Source organism: Hemiscyllium ocellatum, chromosome 4, assembly GCF_020745735.1.
Source record: "Hemiscyllium ocellatum isolate sHemOce1 chromosome 4, sHemOce1.pat.X.cur, whole genome shotgun sequence".
Classification (NCBI taxonomy): Eukaryota; Metazoa; Chordata; class Chondrichthyes; order Orectolobiformes; family Hemiscylliidae; genus Hemiscyllium; species Hemiscyllium ocellatum.
The window spans coordinates 12,411,456-12,432,905 of NC_083404.1; the positions used below are offsets into that span (position 1 = coordinate 12,411,456).

The following is a 21,450-nucleotide window of genomic DNA, read 5'->3' on the forward strand; positions in this document are numbered from 1 at the left end:
TTGGGGAGGCTATTGGACATTTCAGCTCTGTGGGTGGACAGTTCTGCGCAACAACAGACTTTTGATTACTTCAAGCAGGGCTAGTTTTTGTTTTCTATGCAGGAGTAAACAACATAGTCACCTTTTGATTGTAGCCATTAGCCCAAAACCAGCTGTGTGTTTGGATACTACAGCAAAAATAGTAGCCATTGAATGAGAAAACATCTCTTCCTCCTTCTGAGACTGCAGAAATAAAATAAGATGCCAAGCAGCTAGTTTCTCTCTTGGATTTCCTTCTTGAAAAGAAAAGGGGGAAACCTTTTCAGAGATAATGATAGGTTGAATCCACACCTAGTGAGAGAATTGGTAACTCCACAACTCTGGGTCATGCTCACACAGTCGGAAGGAAGCAGAGAATACAGAAGGACTTCATTGATTCCAGTAATCTGCACTGGTGCCATAACTGTGCTTCAGCAACATTGGTTTTTGAGGCTTTTTTCTCTAAACGTATTATTTAGGTGTGGTCTTGGTTCTTTGTCTGGCTGTTTGTGTGTGGAATTTTCTTTTTAAAAAGGGGTATTGTTTAAATTATAAAGATTGATGCGCTAGTAATGAGTGGGATTTTCAGCTATCCGTTAAAAGTAAATCGGTTTGCGATAAATAGCTGTTTTCTTAAATGCTGAAAACTGACATCAGTTTTTTTTTAAACTTGGGTTCAATCAACAAAATTTGAACGACTCTGGGAATTGAGAAGCTTGATTACCAGTGCACTACCCCAGCACGCTGTGACAATAAACACCTCCATTAAAAGAATGTAACTATCTGTCTTTAAAGTTAATGAAGTAACATCATAACAGCTTGCGATTGATCTTAAACTGATCTGGATGAGCCATCTAAATACTGTAACTACAACAGCATATCAAAGGTTGGGAATGCTGCTCATTTCCTAACTCCCTAAGGCATACAAAGTACACGTAAGGAGCATGATGGGCTACTACCTGCAAATTCCCTTCCAAGGTGCACACGATCCTTACTTGGAACTATACTGTCATTCCTTCAATGCACTGCATCAAAAACCTAGAATTACTTTCATAACAAAATTGTGTATAAATGTATGTCACATGGTCTGCAGGCTAAGGCCTGTTCACCACTGCCTTCAGGACAATTAAGCATGGGCAATAAATGTTGAAGAGTGGGGTGCTGGAAAAGCACAGCTGATCAGGCAGCATCAGAGAAGCAGGAGAATTGACGTTTTGGGCATAAGGAATGAAGAGCTAGTGTCCAAAACATCAATTCGCCTGCTCTTCAGATGCTGCATGACTGGCTGCGTTTTTCCAACGCCACACTCCAACTCTGATCCCCAACATCTGCAGTCCTCATTTTCTCCCAGTTGAATATAACCTTACTGCAAAGCCTCTTCCAAGGATGCCTTCCTTGAAGAAGTTCTCCTCCTCCCGCTACAAAAATCTGAGTCGTGCTCTCACTGCACCCCCAGGTCATTTCCTCTGCCCTGAAGCAGACTCGCTCCCACAACCACATCTCCTTCCTCAGTACCTGTCTATTGAGCCAACTGATTGGATTCCTGATGAAGGGCTTCTGCCCAAAACTTTGATTCTCCTGCTCCTCAGATGCTGCCTGACTGGCTGTATTTTTTTCCAGCACCACACTCTTCATCTCTGATCTCCAGTATCTGCAGTCCTCACTTTCTCCATGGGCAATAAATGCCTGCCTGGACAGTGATATCTGCACTGCATGAACAAATAGAAGTGATATACTTCCTTTCTTTACAGAGGTCTCTAGATTTTGATTTCATGACAGTAGATCTAAGGTATTACTCTTTTCTGGGCAAAAGAGGCAAAACTGTCCAGAATCCTGGTAACTGAAAGATGCAGTTTTTTTAAAAAAAATATCAATACTAATTCTAATTAAACTAGAACCCCTGTACTGATTTTTAGCAAAACTGAGCATTCTTATTTTAGACCTTTTACTGCCCATACCCTCATTAGATGCCTTTATTACTTCCAGCTTTGACAATTTCAAATTTGCAGATTCAATTCTTTCACGATCTAGAAAATGTGATTCATGCAAATATCTGCCATATTCATAATTTTCTACACAAAAACCAACTTGCCCATCACTCCATCCTAAGTAGTGCATATTAAGGGAAGACAAATATGTTATCGTTTTACCAGACCATAGGACTGCTCTTCCACTAGAGAAAATCAGACAGCTGGTGGTGGCTTGATCCGAGAGTCACGATGGGAATTGAAACAATGCTATTGGCATCAGTAGGCCTCAAAACAGAAATCCAGCCAACTGAACTGGACATTAACTCTCCATGCCCCAAATCTACATGTCTTAAATTCCTCCTTTACTTGCTTTATTCTCATATTCCCAGCATCTCCAGATATACCATACTCCTTTGCATCTTGTACATTTCTCCCACCCTAGTGACAATGCCTTCAGTATCCTTACATCTGTGGCTCACTCCCTAAATTTCTCTACCATTTTCATCAACATATCTCTTTGACAAAGACTTATGTCTGCTTTCTTTATGCCGGAGAGGCACTGAAAGGTTCTCTATGTTAAAAATGCTATTTCAATAAGAGTTGTTTATTTTGCTGATTCTGATTCCTTGCTGCACAACTGCCTGATGAGGGAGCGGCGTTCCGAAAGCTAGTGCTTCTAATTAAATCTGTTGGACTATAACCTGGTGTTGTGAGATTTTTAACTTGGGAAAATACAGTCTTGAAAGACACCATGTTCAGCTTCTGATCAGTGTAAGATTAGTTAATTTCAGCAGGTTAGTAGAACAAGTACAACAATCAGCTTTAAGAGCCAGTTTTAGGTAGTTCATAATTTCTGCTCACTTTCTTGCACTGCCTCACACTCATTCAGCCTCAACTGGCATATTGTATCAAGTTCTGGACACTCCACCTTAGGAAGAATGAGATGATGGTAGCAAGGGTGCAGAAAAAGTTCACAAGAATGGTTCCAGGGATGAGCATCTGGATTTGCTCTTCTTGGAAAAGGCTGTGATGGGTTTTTAAAGAGATATTCAAAATTATGGGGAGTCTGGATACAGTATTTCAGAAGAAACTGCTCCCTTCAATGGGAATATTAAGAATAAAAGGGCATTAATACAGGGCTATTGCTATAACGAGAAGGAAGGCAGAGAATTGCACAAGGTGATTTGCTTTTGCAGACAAAAGCACATGCAACAGGCTAAATTACTATAACCTATAAATAAGTTGTCAATTTCAAAACTGATGCCTGGCTGTTGTCCCTTTTATTTCCAGACTCTTAATTATAACAAACATCAATTGTGAAACAGTTTACCAAATGATGTTTAAAGTTCATGTGCATCATATCATCACCATTACCTTCATCAATGCCACAGCAAAAACAAACTCCAATACATACCTTAAATATGATGAATTCTGTGTTACTTTCCTTCCTCAATCAACATTTGCCAAGTGACAATTAATTTGTAACCTGCAGCAAGGTTAAATGGACTGGTCTGTATTTGCTAGCCTTATTATTGCACCCTTTTTTGTGCAATTCTCCAGCTTCGTTCAGATGCAACACATTCAGCTTGCTCAGATCCATTTTTCTCTAGAACTCTTCCAGATGCCAGGAATTCTCAAGTTTTCCCAGCTGTTCATTCTCTCTCCCTCTTCACCTCATCAATTCTCCAGACACATACTCATCCTTCTATTTCTATACTCACTTCAGCATGATCGAATAAGTAACTCTAAGATGACTATCTTTTTGGTTCAGTTCATTAGTTTCTTACCTAGCTCCTTAAAGTTTTCTGACCATGCCAACAGTATTGACTTGGACTGCTATCACTGGCTATTCACCCTTCTTCAAAAAGTGCCCTGCAGTCACTTAGTTACCACCTTGGGCCTGGCAGCAGGAAAGTAACATACCATATTGTATTCACATCTGCCTGATCTCCTAACTATCAATGACTGTAGCATTACTGATTTTCCAATCTTACTGTAACTACTTCTCTCCCTTCTCCCATACAGCTGAGCCAGTTATGGTACCATCGGCCTTGTACTGGCTGCATTCCACAAATAAGCTATCACTTGTATTCAGAACTGAAAACTGGTTGGAGAGCAAGATGCGCCGACAGGGATCTCCTGCGCAACCTGCCTGGTTCTCAATGTTTTGCGGCTACTAGCTCCCTCTCCACCTGCAAACCCTGAACTGCAGAGCAACATCTATACACATGCTATCCACACACTCAACCCCACAGCTGCTGCTCAACCTCCAAAATCCAGTGCCCAAGTCACTACAACTGATATTTCCAGCGTTCATCATTATCCAGAAGAGAAGCATCCTCAAGTTCCATTGTGGATCAGGATGCACACTTCATGGGTCCTAGTTGCTCATGCATGGCACTATTTATTAACTAAGTAAAACTAAAAGATTTACCAGTTACTCACCAATCAGCTGCTTTTCTACTAAACTAATTTTATTTCATTACGTAGAAACTAACGGAATTTTTTTAAAATGTAACTCTTAATTATCTAATGTCTTAGATTAATTAGTTGGAACATTCAGGGCATTTTAGTGTCACTATCCCTTGTTATTTAATTATAAAACTTTACCATTGGATCTTATTAATGAGTATTGATTGTAATTAAATTATGAATGGTATAATCAGCTTCACCACCATAGTATCTGTAAAGCTAAAAATCAATCAATTTACACTTACTTCATGCTTGATTAATCTAGATAAGTTCGCTTCAGTTCTCGCAAAGCTTGGTCTCTCAACTCCTGCTCTTTTAAAAATCCAAGCTCTCAGTTTCCACACTTCAAAAAATTCCAGTTAAAATATTTGACATTCAAGTTGCCAGCTTCACTTAGTCTCCCAGAGTAGGAAGGGGAAAAAAGAAACAGTCACCACTCAATCACTAACTAGCTTTCCTCTGATGTCACACTTAAATGATTTTCATCCTTTCAAACTTGCACACGCATTACCTCCCAATGACTTCCTCTCACCCCAGCGCACACTTCTCAGGTTCATTCTCATAGATACAATAGAAACTACAATAGGACCCTCAAACTGGAAGTCCAGAAACAAGCTTATCTCATCTAATTTCTTCATTGTTCAAGCAGAATTTGTTATTCCTGAGATCTTATCACGAGCACAAAGACTCTCAAATTCTTCATCAAAACAGAAACTCTTCAACATAGTAAGCCACTTTTTCATGGAGACAGCAATGCAACTAACAAATCCTTATTCATCTGACATTGTCATTCTCTAAAACAGGTTAAGAGAGGCAATGATCAGAATTTAACAAAGCAACAAGAGAAAGGTAAAATAACTGTCAAAGAAATGTATCGCTTAAAATTGCAAACAAGATTAAAGATGCACTTACATGAAAATTACTGTCATTAACGGCTATGTCCTTAAAGTTGATAATTTCATTTTGTGGAAATACCTGAGGAAAACTGAACATTTCAACTCTGAAGTTAATTTCATATATTTGTAAGGGTGAACTATGAGTTTTTGACCTTGGGTATCCAGTATTTGACAAGGCAAGATGTACGGGCAAGTTTATAGAACAGGATATGTAACAAAATGTACTGTCCTCACTAACGTTCCCCAATCTTTTGAATATATTTAGTCCCTGCTGAGTGCAGCTGTTCTTCTGTCTTGCTCAGGTTGTCATTACTGTTGTGCAATCTCTTCAATATTGTGCGTTGGCAATGAGTAGCACGTGAAGCCTGATCCTCGCTCCCCACTATCCATTTCCAACACAGAATCCTGGCTACTTTATTTACCCCAAATCTAACAGCATTGATACCACAAGTAACATATCAATGAACAACCCTGGCATACTCTGGGGAGTAAATCAGTGATTATCTGTAGCGTTTTAGCACTCGCACCATTCAACTGCTGATCTACTGTTAAATACTCATCACAATTGTGGACTGCAAGCATTTTGATGGTAGGTAGAGACTTCAATCATTTTACTACATGCAAGATTTGATTCAAATTGTTTTGTAATTGGAGAACTCTCAACAAATAATCACTGAAATCCAGAACTTTTCTTGTATCTTCTAAATCTGATTTTTTTCAATCAATGGCATACAATAGGAATAATAAAAAGGCAGCACTGAATTTAGCCTATGTATGGAACATTAAGGGGAGAATTGGGTGGTAGTTGTGGATACTCACCCATCCCAAGCATTTCCAAAACACATTCTGATCTACTTAATGCTTACAGTTACAAAACAAGAATACTAACATATTTAGAAGAATAAATACATAATAGACTCCTTGACAAGAGAAACTGAATCTTTTAATTATAGAAAATAATAGGCTAAACACTAAATCTTCCACCAAATTTCCCTCTGAATGCGAAGGAAAATATTTTGTACTATTTGAGATTCTACAAAGAAAATGTTTTTCAGATTAAGATATCATAAGACTTTAAATAATGCTCACACACAACTCCACATGAAATTGACTCAACAGCTATTTCTGGACCCTGGCTTGTAAAAAAAAACTCGATGGACATTAGAACTGAGCATCTGCTGACAGTAAAGTTGCTTGAAGCCCTAGATGGTCATTAAAAGCAAGACACTTCTATAAAGTTTAGACTAAATGAATTGATAACATTCTCCTCAAAATAAAAACAATTGATGTTATTGTTGCCAAACTAATAAAGGCAGTAATAGGATCAGGCCAAGAGTAACTTACCAATCTTATTGTCAACTTAAATTATCTAACTAGAGCCTGTTGGTGCTCTGAAACCATATCAAATCATCTCTCCACTTTATAGTTCGCGCTTCCAACCTGCTTACAGCCCTCACACAACCCTTGTAATTGATGCCAATAAAACAATGACTCATTGCTCATCAAACCTAAGTTTAAGTAAAGAAACTTTTGGGGTTCAAAGATAAATTGGCTAAATAATCCGATCAGACAAAAGTGAGGGCTGCAGATGCTGGAGATCAGAGTCAAGATAAGAGTGGTGCTGGAAAAACTCAGCAGGTCATCGATATTTTGGGCAGGAGCCCATCATCAGGAATGAGGCGTGGAGCCTCTGGGGTGGAGAGATAAATGGGAGGGCGGTGGGGCTGGAGAGGTGGTAGCTAGGAGTGCAATAGGAGGATGGAGGTGGAGACAAAGGTGATAGGTCAGAGAGGAGGGTAGAGCAGATAGCTGGGAAGGAAGAATGGCAGATAGGACAGGTCATGAGGATGGTGCTGAGGTGGAAGGTTGGAACTGGGGGAAGGGAAAAAGAGGAAACTGGTGAAGTCCAGTTGAATATTAAGTAAACTGATAACTCAACCATCAGGGAGCAGATCGCATAACTTATGAGTGAATCGTTTGAAATTCTTAATAAGCCATTTAAAAGTTTCCTATGTACTTTGGTCACAGCAATGAATTCCCAAATCCCAGGTTTTAATCTGCCATTCTAAATCAACTACTAGCAACTATACTTAGTGTGTCAATGCATTCTCCTGACCTCCTTCACAAGAAGGATCTAAAAAATATTATCCATGAGAACCAAGTCAATATGCAGCATATTTTCAAACTGAATTTTTTTTAAAAAATATGCAAACAAAAATACATCAAATTATAGAGAATGTCTCATTTTTCTTTCCCTATCCTAATTAAATAAAAAATCCAGACTCTTAAGACACAAAAACAGCTTGCATGATAAATTATAGCTTTGACTCTAACCTTGGATTACCTTTTCTTTGCAACTGGAAAGCATACTGATGATGCTAAGACAGACTGATTGCACAGAGAGAGCTGGAGACCAGTCTTCTGTCAAAATGGAGAGGCAAATATGTCCATTGCTGTAAACATGAGGATGAACTGGAATATTATCACCAGTGAAAATAACCTAAAAAAAGGGGAAAAATGTCAGTATTGCACAATATTAAGTAATATTTTTGACTAAACTTTATTTCCTGAATGTGTCTATTTTCGCTATTACAAAATTGTCACAGTTTCAGTTTTATTACTCAGTCTATAAACATTTTATAAATTTTTTGATGCAGATTATACTACAATTCAGCCCTTTGGGTTGATTAAAACATTGCAATAACTTTGAAGAAACAAACCCTTGGCCACCAGAATACAAAGTCAGTATTAATAAAATTTAACAGGGATAATGATCTCAATCTTATCCTGACTTGTCATAAATCAGTACTTCATGCAGCTCCCCAAAAAGCAATAGACTGAATTATGTAAAACTGTTAGATAAGCCAAAGTGAACCAATATGGAAAAAGTTAATAACTTAAGTAATGGCAACAGTTCAACATATAATTGGATTTACTACAATTGGGCTCAACAATAGTTAAATGATCTAAAAAGAATATTTTTCTTTTCATTAAATGACAATTGCACTTCATTTAATAGTATTAAAGGAAATCAAATCTTTGCTACAGGATACGTTCAATATTTTATCTCAATGTAGACAATTAATTACTGTTCTAAAGTTTATACAAGTGTTAACATATTATTTGCCTATTGATCAATACTATAATTAAAAACTTGTTTCTTCATTTGGTTACTATTATATACACACACACACACACACGTATGTGAGAGAACAGCCATATTTAGCTATTTCGACCAGACCAAAATTCACAGCATTATAACCGACTTCTTCAGAACCCTGACCATCTACATTGTGTGATAACATTTGTAAAGAAAGTGGATGATCACACAATTATGCATTTCAGAAAATAGCCCAGAACCAAAAGAAACTCTAAGCAATTAATTTTGAGTCAAAACAATTATGTTTTTACAGCAGCAATGCCCAAAGGCAGTTTTCTTATAAGAGGAAAGATAAAAGTTCACTAATTTTTAAATGAAAAATCAAATGTTGCCCTGAAAGATTATTTTTTTTTGTTCGAATTACTCCACTTCTCCATTTAAAGAAAACAATCAGTAAATGTACTAATATTTTTCTACAGATATCAATTGCATGATAAATTACAAAGCAAATATTGCAGACAATGACAACAAAGCAACTTATTCCTTCATAGCAATGTTTGAGTCACAATATTTCTGTACTGGTAGAATCTGCACTAAAGGCATCGAGTCTGTATCACCAGGAGTGGAAGTACCCTAAGCCAAATAGGTCTGAAAACTAGTAGCCAAAGACACAAAAAACTGAAAGCATTTTTGTGAAGAAGAATCAAGGATTTTTATTATCTGTATGGAAATGCAAATACTTCAAATGGGCGAATCAGAAATGCTTCAATGGGTGAAATTAGTAGACCTTAAATGCACAAAAACATTATTTTGCCCTTCAAGTTCTATTATTGTCAGGACAGTAGAAAAATATGTTGGCATTAAATTAAAGTGACCTCAGCATTCCAGCATTCAATGCTGTGTAATACAGGATGAAATCCATATGAACACCAGAACATGATCTTTCTAGATTATTACTTGTGAAGCAAAACAAAAGACTAAAGTCTGGTTTCACAAACCAATTTTCAATTGGGTCCCATTTTAACTTGTCACCCAGTTCGGTACAAGGAGACAAATGCTGGCCTTGCCACAAACACCTACACTGAATGAGTAAGTATTTTTTTAAAAATAAATGAAACACCATTACTCGTAAACAGCAGTAGCAGAGTAACATTTGGCACATAATTAAAAGTTCACATATTAAAAGGTCAATATTCATTAATATCATACAAGAAAGCAAGTTTTTTAAAGCACTTCAAATGTATTCATGTAGCTTTCAGCCATGCTGTCCATACTTTCTCTTAGAAGATTCAATGAAACCCTTCTCCCCTTTAACGTGTCCACACACTCCCATTGTAATCAGCCCCTTTCCCCAAACCGTGTACGTGCTCTGTTTCCCAAATTTTATTGGCCCAAATCAAAGGACACTTATAACAATAGATGAACAAGGAAAAGTCAACAAATTTATCAATACTTTGTTGACACTTGGGTTAGGAAGAGTCAGGTATTTCTGAGTCAGGCTTCTAGGGGTCTGGGGTTACTGTAATTGGGTGTGTACACAAGTTTAGTTCAGTTTAACAGTTACCCAGGTATTAAACTAGATTTAATTGTCCAACTGTCTCTGGGCAACTATTAACTGCAACAGAATCCTCTGAATTCAGATTTTAAAATGGAGCATTCAAACACTGGTGGAATTGCCCAACAGAATCGTCAATTTCTCAGGCAATTTCCTCAGAATTTGCTGCTTACGGGATTCCACACAATTGCAATATTCAACTTTAGTTTGCGCTGCAGAAAAAAACCATGTGGCCAGTTGAAAATACAGGCCATTATTTCACAGTATCAGTTAAAGTTGCTGCTTGCAGATGTTCTACTAAATTATCACCCTTCATTACCCTTTTTAGTTCTTGTTAAACTCTATTTTTATGCTTTTGAAAGTTTGTTCCTAATTGCCAAAATGTTGCTCAATTCATCGAAGACTTGCTTTTAGAAGGTCCATGATGGTTTCCATTGATATATTCACGCATTCTATCATTGGATTACATTCTAAGAGATTTATCATCTCTGACTGATTTGTCTATAGTCATTGAATATGTCTATTTTTCCAGTATTAAAGGTATTGCAATAGTTCTTTTTCACTCAATGGTATAATTTGTCAACTTAAGGAAGTTTGAAACTCCATTGAAATATATATTATGCACAGTTTTTGTACTCGTCTTGCAAGCTGCTACAAAAGTATACAAAGAACAGTATTATAATAAAAGCAAAGAAACACGGATGCTGGAAATCTGAAAAAAAAAGAGCTGGAAAAACTCAATCTGACAAAATCTGTAGAATGTAATATGGAGTTAACACTTTATGTCCAGTGACTCTGTCAGAACTGAAAACAGCTGGAAAAGAGGAATCTATTTACGCGGAGGACTTTTTATTTGCAGGGACGGTGTACATACAGCACATGGAGATTGTGTCCAGAGAAGGGGTACAAAACAGATAGACTAATGGTTGAAAATTCATTAGCAGGGCTTGGAGCAATCTATCCATAACAGGACCTAAGGGCATGGGAGGAGGATAATAAACGTAGAGGAGGATGTTCACATTCTGAAATTGTTAAACTGAATGTTCAGCCCTGAAGGCTTACAGTACTAGGTAGATGATGAGGTGTTGCGCGCTAGACAACTAAATGCATCGTCCTGTTAGGATGCCATGAGAGGGTGCTTTTAATTGTTTTAAGTTGGGCACTATAATTAAAAGATTTTAACGTGAGCTGTCTTTTCCATTAAATTATCCAACTCATTGCAATGTATATTGCAACTGTTTTCAGTGCTAAGTTAATTCTCTGTAACAACATAGCATGTGACACATCTAATGTACCAAAGTACACAAACTTACTCAGGGTATTTATTGAGTTAGAAAGAGACACGAGCAAACAACCTAATCTCTATAGTTCCAAGTACCACTGTTAGCAAAAATAACATGTTCTTTAATGGCACTTTGTTATGGCATACCAACTTTGCATTTTGAACAAGGGGTAGCAAGCTCCCCTCCAGTCTTTAATGTGAACATCGTGAAGTTCTAGCCACCAGGATACATGAACATCAACTGGCCACAAAAAGACATGACCCACTCTCACTAGTATTCTTATATAAGATGAATAAGGACACCACTTCGACAGGGACAATACATCTAGCCTAGGATAAGCCAAAGAGAGATACATGTGAGAATTCCGAAAAGCAGGGCATTCCAACCAAAACTCTATCAACAAACACATTGACTTGGATTTCATTTACCACCCCCTGAGAAAAAGAACTGGAAATGATGTCACCACGGGAATTGGCGTCACCAACCCAAAGAAATCTAAACACAAATAGAAAGTGGGCCCTACCACCAGTGCTTCATCCGGAGGGTCACTGATGATGTGACCTAGTGTGGTGACAAAATGTCGAAAAATGAACCTTGCAGCTCAGCGAACAAACCTACATCCACTGTGAAGTTCTACTTGAAGCATGGCAATGTCTTCCAACTACTTCCAGCACCTTTCCCTGGATAATTCGCCATTTGAGATTTCAGAAAATAGGACCTGGCCAGGGAGATGCCTTTCAATAATCTGGACGGTGTCCAGTCCATCGTAATTGATTCTGCAGAAGTTTGACCTGAATGCTTATACAGATGGCTTCAAGGAGGACAACAACTTTGGTGGTCATTCCACTGAATCTGAAAAATGTAGGCAAAGCATTGCTAGTCAAGTTTTTCTAGAAGTCTGTGGGTCATTGATCCATAGTCAGGGTCTCACAAAAGGATAAGTGATGACAAATGCTCTCCACACGTGGAAATCTTTGTTGTCAAACAATTGCTGATGCAATATGTAGAAGGTTGAGCTGATGCAATGAATCAGGTGTTTGGGCTTGACTGAATTGGAAGACCTTTCCATTTAGGTTATATTTAACACACACTTCAGTGAGCAGTTAATTATTTACTTCATCAGCAATTGTCAGGTAGACTGCAAATTGAACGGAGGCTATAACCCAGCTTTGCTTGACACTACTCCAAATTCTGAAGCAGTCTGTTCAGATTCCCTACTCCAGGCAGTTGTCATTATTATGAAACAGTTGCAGGACTGAGGAAGTTTCTTGAACATCTAAATCTCAAAATAGTGACAGCTTATCCATGAAGACACAACATGATTTCAGTCCAAACTTCTTAATGGTAAAACAGAACGCATCACAATAGGAAAGAATACCTTGATCTCATTACATTCAGTCCCACATGCCCAAAGACCTGAAGTTTGAGAATCAACCTGATCACATCACTTGAAGACCCTTGGCAAAAAATTGTGATCCTGAGTAGACTTCTTGATTGATGAGAGGATCAATCCAACATATATATGTATTATATACACATACATACATATAGTGAATTTGGAATAATAAATTATGATAACAGCCTCTTCACTCACGAAGAAATACTCTTTTTGATGTATACCACTAACTTTTCTCTGATGCTTCAAAGGTGAATGAGCTGCCAGAGGATGTGGTGGAGGCTGGTACAATTGCAACATTTAAGAGGCATTTGGATGGGTATATGAATAGGAAGGGTTTGCAGGGATATGGGCCGGGCGCCAGCAGGTGGGACTAGAGATTGGGTTGGGATATCTGGTCTGCATGTACGGGTTGGACCGAAGGGGTCTGTTTCCATACTGTACATCTCTATGACTCTGAACCACTGTTAACTGATCTATGAGCAATTATTTTACATTAGGTCAATTAAGTCAATCTAATTTTTAGAATTCACTCAAAACTAATCATTTGAGGAAGTAGTTGTAACTTCATTTATTGTATCCCTAAGACTAGATGAATCCCATTTTATTAGTCTAATTCAAAATTCAGAGACCAATGGTTCTTTGACCAGAAATAAGGCTTTTAGAAATCCTGCAGTCTCCAGTCTGTTGTCAACCTGTTGAGCAGGGACCACTACTTTTTTGATCATGTTGCTCAGTATCCTAAGTATTCAATATTGGTCAGCTAGTACCAACATTCAGAATGACAAATCTCATGACAAATAGTTAATTCAGTAGGCCAGCTAGCCTACTGTCAATTACACACAGGGATGGACTCCAGGAAATAAAACTGTTCCGAATAAACAATTGGAATGTGTTTCAATATCAGGTCGAGCATGATAAGCTGAATAATAGCTAGCATAGAACTGACGAGTGTGGTGGGAATCTGGAACTCACTGCCTGTAAGGATGGGGCAGGCAGAAATCTTTTTAGCATTTAAGTATTTGGATGTACATCGACTATACCAAGGCATATAAAGCTAGGGGCAATTGCTAGAAAATGGGATTAGAAGAGTTAGGTGGTGGTTTTTGACCAGTACAGACTTACTTGGCCAAAGGGCCTTCTTCTACACTGTAGACCTTGATGACTCAAAGCTATTTTCATTAGCTTTCAACTGAAGTTAGTGTCATAGAGCCATACATCATAGAACATAGAAAAATACAGCGCAGTACAGGCCCTTCGGCCCTCGATGTTGCGCTGACCGAAGCCTACCTAACCTACACTAGCCCAATAACCTCCATATGCTTATCCAATGCCCGCTTAAATGACCATAAAGAGGGAGAGTCCACCACTGCTACTGGCAGGGCATTCCATGAAATCTCAACCCGCTGAGTAAAGAATCTACCCCTAACATCTGTCCTATACCAACCTCCCCTTAATTTAAAGCTGTGTCTCCTAGTAACAGCTGACTCCATTAGCAGAAAAAGGTTTTCACTGTCAACCCTATCTAAACCCCTAACCATCTTGTACACCTCTATCAAATCTCCCCTAAACCTTCTTTTCTCCAATGAGAACAGCCCCAAGTGCCTCAGCCTTTCCTCATACGATCTTCCTACCATGCCAGGCAACATCCTGGTAAACCTCCTCTGCACCCGTTCCAATGCCTCCACATCCTTCCTATAGTATGGCGACCAAAACTGCACACAATACTCCAGATGTGGCCGCACCAGAGTCTTATACAACTGCAGCACGACCTCAGGACTCCGGAACTCAATTCCTCTACCAATAAAGCCCAGTACGCCATATGCCTTCTTCACAGCACTATTTACCTGGGTGGCAACTTTCAGAGATCTGTGTACATGGACACCAAGATCCCTCTGCTCATCCACACTAGCAAGTAGCCTACCATTAGCCCAGTAATCCATCTTCTTGTTACTCCTACCAAAGTGAATGACTTCACACTTAGCTACATTGAACTCCATTTGCCACCTTTCTGCACAGCTCTGCAACTTATCTATATCCCGCTGTAACCTGCCACATCCTTCTTCGCTGTCCACAACTCCACCGACTTTCGTATCATCCGCAAACTTGCTCACCCAGCCTTCAAGCCCCTTCTCCAGGTCATTTATAAAAATGACAAACAGCAATGGTCCCAAAACAGATCCTTGTGGAACACCGCTAGTAACTGCACTCCAAGATGAACCTATACCATCAACTACTACCCTCTGTCTTCTTCCAGCCAGCCAATTCCTAATCCAAACCTCTAATGCTCCCTCAATGTAATTTTTGCAGTAGCCTACCATGGGGTACCTTATCGAATGCCTTGCTAAAATCCATATACACTACATCTACTGCTTTACCCTCGTCCACTTCCTTGGTCACCTTCTCAAAGAACTCAATAAGGTTTGTGAGACACGACCTGCCATTCACAAAACCATGCTGACTATCCTTGAACACATTATTCCTATCCAGATGTTCATAAATCCTATTCCTTACAATTCTCTCTAAGACTTTTCCCACAACAGAAGTGAAACTCACTGGCCTATAGTTACTAGGGCTGTTCCTACTCCCCTTCTTGAACAAGGGGACCACATTCGCTATCCTCCAGTCTTCTGGCACTATTCCTGTAGACAATGACGACATAAAAATCAAGGCCAATGGCTCTGCTATCTCCTCCCTAGCTTCCCAGAGGATGCTAGGATAAATGCCATCAGGCCCAGGGGACTTATCTATTTTCACCCTTTCCAGTATTCCCCGGACCTCTTCCCTACATACCTCAAAGCCATCCATTCTAATCACTTGTGACTCAATATTCACATCAGCAACAGTGTCCTGTTCCTGAGTGAATACTGACGAAAAGTATTGATTTAGTGTCTCTCCAATCTCCTCCGCCTCCACGCACAACTTCCCTCTACTATCCTTGACTGGACCGATACCTACCCTGGTCATCCTTTTATTCCTGACATACCTATAGAAAGCCTTTGGGTTTTCCCTAATCCTACCAACTAAGGACTTTTCATGTCCCCTTCTTGCTGCTCTTAGCTCTCTCTTTAGATCCTTCCTGGCTACCTTGTAACTCTCAATCGCTTGGAAGCAGCTTGGAAGAAGCTTGTAGTCCAAATCATTCATGCTAACCAGATATTCTAAATTAATCCAGTCCCATTTGCCAATTTTGGCCCATATCCCTCTAAACCCTTCCTATGCATATACCCATCCAAGTGCCTTCTAAATGTTGAATTGTAACTGCCTCCACTCTTCCTTTGGCAGCTCGTTCTATACGTGCACCACCCTGTACATGAAAAAGTTGCCCCTCTGGTGCTTTTTAAAATCTTTCCCCCCTCACCTGAAACCTGTCTTCTCATTTTGGACTCTCCCACATAATCCATTACCCTCACGATTTTATAAACCTCTATAAGGTCACCCCTTAGCCTCCAAAGCTCCTGTGAAAAGAGTCCAAGCCTCTCGTCATTAATGGAGATGGAGAGGTCCAGGAAGGGGCGGGAGGTGTCAGAGATGGTCCAAGTGAATTTAAGGTCGGGGTGGAATGTGTTGGTGATATTGATGAATTGTTCAACCTCCTCACAGGAGCACGAGGTGGCGCCAATGCAGTCATCAATGTAGCGGAGGAAGAGGTGGGGAGTGGTGCCAGTGTAACTACGGAAGATGGACTGGTCTACGTAGCCAACAAGAGACAGGCATAGCTGGGGCCCATACGTGTGCCCATGGCTACCCTTTTGGTCTATAGGAAGTGAATTCCTCCCAATCCAAGCCCTTAACACTATGACAGTCCCAGTCTGTGTGGAAAGTTAAAATCCCTAACATTGCAACCCTATTTTTCTTATAGATATCAGAGATCTCCTTACATATTTGCTTTTCAAATTCCCGCTGCCTATTGGATAGCCTATGATTCAATCCCAACAAGGTGATCGCCCCGTCTTATTTTTAAGTTCCACCAATATAACTTCACTGGACGGTCTCCCAGGAATATCCTCCCTATGTACCCTAACCAAAAATTTAACTTGATCAAGAATATATTGGGTCAACTTGTAGAAATGGATGATAAAACATGAGATTATATCAGTTTCCACATGGGTCTTATTTTGAATTTTCACATTATTTTATTCTAATTTTACCTATTTTCTATTGAATAAACATTCCCTTACAGAAATAAATATTACCGCCATCAGGTTCCGTGTACTCACCTGAGGTGAATCAAAAGGGTAACGACCACTGAATTTGAAGAGAAGTTGAAATTTCTCTCCTTCGTATAATGTGCCTGGTGCTCCTTCCATGTCTACAATCCATCTGGAAAACATAAAATAAATTATGTGGTTTACCCAAGAGTCATGCTCTTGGGTACACTAATATTGATCATTGCAATGAGCCATCCAAATATTTTAGAAATGCACTGTTACAGCAACTGTCTCTACAGTATGACCCTCCTATGACTCAACTAAATACAGGAGGTAATTTATATTATACATGAATGTCAATCTGAAGTGGTCTACATATTGTAAAACCCATTCACAATCACAAAAATATTACTGTGCAGAAGGTGGCCATTCAGTCCATCATAATTGCACTGCTTCATTAAATGAAGCATCATTACCTCGTGCCAAACTCCTGCTTTACCCACAACATCACAGATTATCTTTATCCAAATAATCATCCAATGCCCACTTGAGTGCTCCATTTGAACCTGCATACACTGTACTTCCAGGCATTGGATTCCTTACCCTAATTACTTGCTGAGTGAGAAGGTGGTTTTTCCTCACTTCATCCTTTTACATCGATTTACGTTTATGCCCTCTTATTTCTGATCCTTTTAATGAGTGGGAACAGTTTTTCCTTACTCTATCCAATCCACTAACTAAAATTAAAAAAATTCTTAGACTTCATTGCCACCTTCTCTTCAAGGAGAATGGCTTCAAATTCTTCAATCTATCTTGAGACCTGCAGTTCCTCATCCGTTCTTGTAAACTGCTTCTGCATTCTCTCCAGTGTGTTTACATTTTTCCAATAATGTGGTGCCCAGAACTGTACACAATATTCACGCTGAGGTCTTACAAGTGTTTTGTACAAGTACAACATTGTGCCTTTGCTGTTGCACTCTATGCTTTTGTTAATAAAGGCAACAATACTGGAAGCTTTACTTTCCTTTCTACTGGTCATACCAGTTTCAATAATCTGTGCACATATACACCTAGGTCACTCTGCTCCTGCACCACCACCACCCACTCCCCTCCCCCGCCAAACTTAAAACTATACCCACTATTTAGACCTTAAGACATAGGAGCAGAAGTAGGCCATTCAACCCATCAAGTCAGCTCCATCATTCAATGATGATCATGACTGATCTAATACGCCTCAACTCAACTTTACTACCTTTCCCAACAACTCTTGATCCCCTAACTGATTAAAAACCTACCCCAGCCTTGAAAATTCTTAATTGCTCAGCTTATGCCGCCCTAAATGGTAAAGAATTCCACAGAATCCTAAGAAATTCCTCCTCAACTCTGTCTTCAATAGGTGACTTTCTATTCTGAGTCATGTCCTCTGGTCTCAGCCTCTCCCACGAACAAAAAGACCCTCACTGCAACCACCCTGTTCGAATCAAAAAGCGAAATTGCTGGAGAAACTCAGCAGATCTGGCAGTATCTGTAGGGAGAAAACAGAGCAGTTCTAAATAACTGTTTTCTCCCAGTCAATTTTTGTTTTTGTTTCAGATTTCCAACATCCACAGTTCTTTGTTTCATTACTCAAAATCTTGCATGTTTCTGTAAGGTCACCTCCCAGTCTTTTAAACTTCAATGAGTACAAGCACAACCTACTCAACATTTCAGGAGAAAATATTATGTTGCCTTTCAATGTTCTTCCTACCAAAATGCACCACCTCTCACTTCTCTGTCCTGAAACCCATGTGCCACCAATCTGCCTACTCCGCCAATGTGTACTTATTCGTCTGGAGTTCTACACCATCCTTCTCACAGTTTGCAATTCTCCCAGGTTCTGCATCATCTGCAAACTTTGATATTGCCCTCTGCACATTAAGACCTAGATCATTAACATATATAAAGGTAAAGTAAGAGTCTCAATACCGACTGAGAGAACTCCACTACAAACGCATTCAGCCAAAAAAAATCCATTGATCATTACTCTATTTCCTATCACTCAGCCAATTTGTATCCATGGTGTTACTGACTCTCTTATTCCATGACCTATAACTGTCCTCATGTCTGATGTGCAGCCACTTTTAACAGACATCTTCTGAAAGTTCATGTACACCATATCAACGACATTGCCCTCACGGAGTCTGTTAACTTGTCAAAAAAATTCCAGCAAGTTAGTTTAACATTAATTCCCCTTCAGTAATCCATGTGGTCTCTTCCTAATCAATCCATTTTTTTCATGTAACTAATAATTCTATCCTGACTAGGAATTTCCCCAACATTGACCTTAAGCTGATTGGTCTATAATTGCTGGGCTAATCTTCATGACTTGTCTTAAACAAGGCTGCAATTTTCTAGTCTTTGGACCCTAGTGAAGATTGAAAGATTGTGGCCAGTACCCCTTCCAATTCCACACTCACTTGCTACAAAATCCTTGGACGCATCTCATTCGGTCCTGGCGCCTTGTCAAATGTAAGCACCAACAATCTATCCAACAAGTCTTTCCTATCAATGTTCAACTTCTATTGATGGAGTCCCATCCTCTGGAACCGTGGCTTGGGTAGTATCTCTCTGGTAAAAACAGATGCAAAATAATCATTTAACCCCTCAGCTATAAACCCCTATTGCCAGGTGTAAATGCCTTTTCTCATCCCTTCGAGGCCTTATTCCTCTTTCTACCACCCTTTTATTATTTGTATGGCCATAGGAGGCTTTAGGGCCTTCTTCGTGTCAGTTGTTAGCATTTTCTCATGGTTTTGCTTTGTTTCGCTGGGTTTTTTTTGCATCTCTCCTCTGAAGATTCGATATTCCACTTGGTTCTCAATTTTATTTTCTAACTGAGATTTATTATAGGCCACATTTCTTCTTCTTAACCTTTACATCTACCGCAGGAAGCTCTAGAAATGCCTGTTCTACCTTTCCCATTGGAAGGAATATATTTCAACTGTAACCAAACCATCTCTGCTTTGAAAGTAGCCCATTGTTCAGTTACTGTTTTGCCTGCCAACCTCTCAATCCAGTCAATCCTGCCCAACTCTGTTCTTGCCCCACTGAAGCTTGCTCTCTGCCAACTCATTTTTCTAGCTCTAGCTTATTGCATTTCGTTGTCCACCATCTTCCTGAATCTTATGATTCAATTATCACAGTCTCCTAAATCTCCCCAACTCTCACTTGATCCATTTGACCCCCTAATTTGCAAGAACTAGGTCCAACAAAGTAATTCAATTTTCATCCCACTGATTTGGTCTGCAATCCCTGCATAACTAAACAATTCACACTGTACAAGCTCACAGGCCTGCTGATCACAGGATTTCTCAGAACTAACAGCTGACCCATGTTCTGCCTCAGCAGATTTAAAACATTCAGGTTTACAGTATTCTGATCACAGACTTGTGCTTGGTTCTTATATCCCCACTTGCAGTAAGGCACAATGCCAACATCATCTCTTAATGACATGAAATGTGCACTGGGCTGCGATGGCCATCACAATCTAGCCTAATCCTGCCTTATGTTGTGCATGTATGTTTGCTTCAACAAAAGTCATTAATTTTTACATTTCCAGCTGAAATCTGCCAGCAGGGCAAGCTAAACTTAGAACATGGCTCATCGACATGGCTCAGAAAATCAAAATATTGATTTGCAGAAGTTCATAGGATACTTGATATAATTCAGACTGTTTGATAATATTCTACATTCGAGTAATTTCATAAAGCCAATCAGTTTTGCCAATGACATAAGGGTGGTTGCCTGCATGTATACCCTGCTATGTCAGCTGTCAGCCACACACACACACACCAGTCTATTTTAAAAGGGTGAAAACACTTTCAAAACCACTACAATTGTGCTAAACCGTTATTTATTTTTTCAAGCAATTATAATTCCAGAAACAGAAATGAAATGAACTGCAGAGGAAGCCATTTGAATAATCGAGTCAGTTGGTTCTTTCAAAGAACAATCCTTCCCCCAACGCTTACCGCACATTCCTACAATTTCTTCTCTTTCAGGATTTAGCCAATTCTCTTTTGAAGGCTACAATTGAATTTGTATCCACTACCTTATCAGGCAGCGCATGCCAATATTAACTATGTTCAGTTTTTTTTAATCCTACTGACTCTGATTCTTTCACCAATCCTGGGTATGTTTGTCCTCTGGTTATCAACCATCCAGGCATTGGAAACAGTTTCTCTTTTTTACTCAAAATACTTGTTAATTTTAAACATATCTAACTTCCTCAGCTTCTTTTTTCTAAACAGAACAGATACTATCCAGGCTAACATTTGAAACACTGACCAAAGTAGTCAGGCCCTTGTTCTAAGTGTGGTATGCAGAATTGGACACTATATTCTAACTAGGAGTACTTTACAATGATAATAGAATAACTTATTGAATTTGGTGTTCCATAGACAGAAACATAAAGCCTACAATTAACTGTGTAGCCAAGTTTAAAAGTTTGTGGCTGAAAACGTGTTGCTGGTCAAAGCACAGCAGGCCAGGCAGCATCTCAGGAATAGGGAATTCGACGTTTCGAGCATAAGCCCTTCATCAGGAATGAGAGAGATGAAGGGCTTATGCT

At 39.2% G+C, this 21,450-nt stretch overlaps 1 protein-coding gene across 2 annotated transcripts in view; it reads right to left on the minus strand.

Moving 5' to 3' along the window:
* The window catches only part of ube2wb (ubiquitin conjugating enzyme E2 Wb), a 60,222-nt gene that overhangs the window by 12,678 nt on the left and 26,094 nt on the right, over positions 1–21,450 (minus strand). The window contains exons 3-4 of one of the 2 annotated variants that reach the window (XR_009643252.1): positions 16,911–17,013; positions 7,691–7,856 (exon numbers count right to left, since the gene is read on the minus strand). Coding sequence is in view for 1 of the 2 variants with exons in the window: in XM_060822786.1 (XP_060678769.1) it covers positions 7,701–7,856; positions 16,911–17,013 (259 nt within the window). In the remaining variant the exon portion in view is untranslated. The remainder of the gene's footprint in view (positions 1–7,690; positions 7,857–16,910; positions 17,014–21,450) is intronic. The other variant, XM_060822786.1, reaches the window with a different exon arrangement.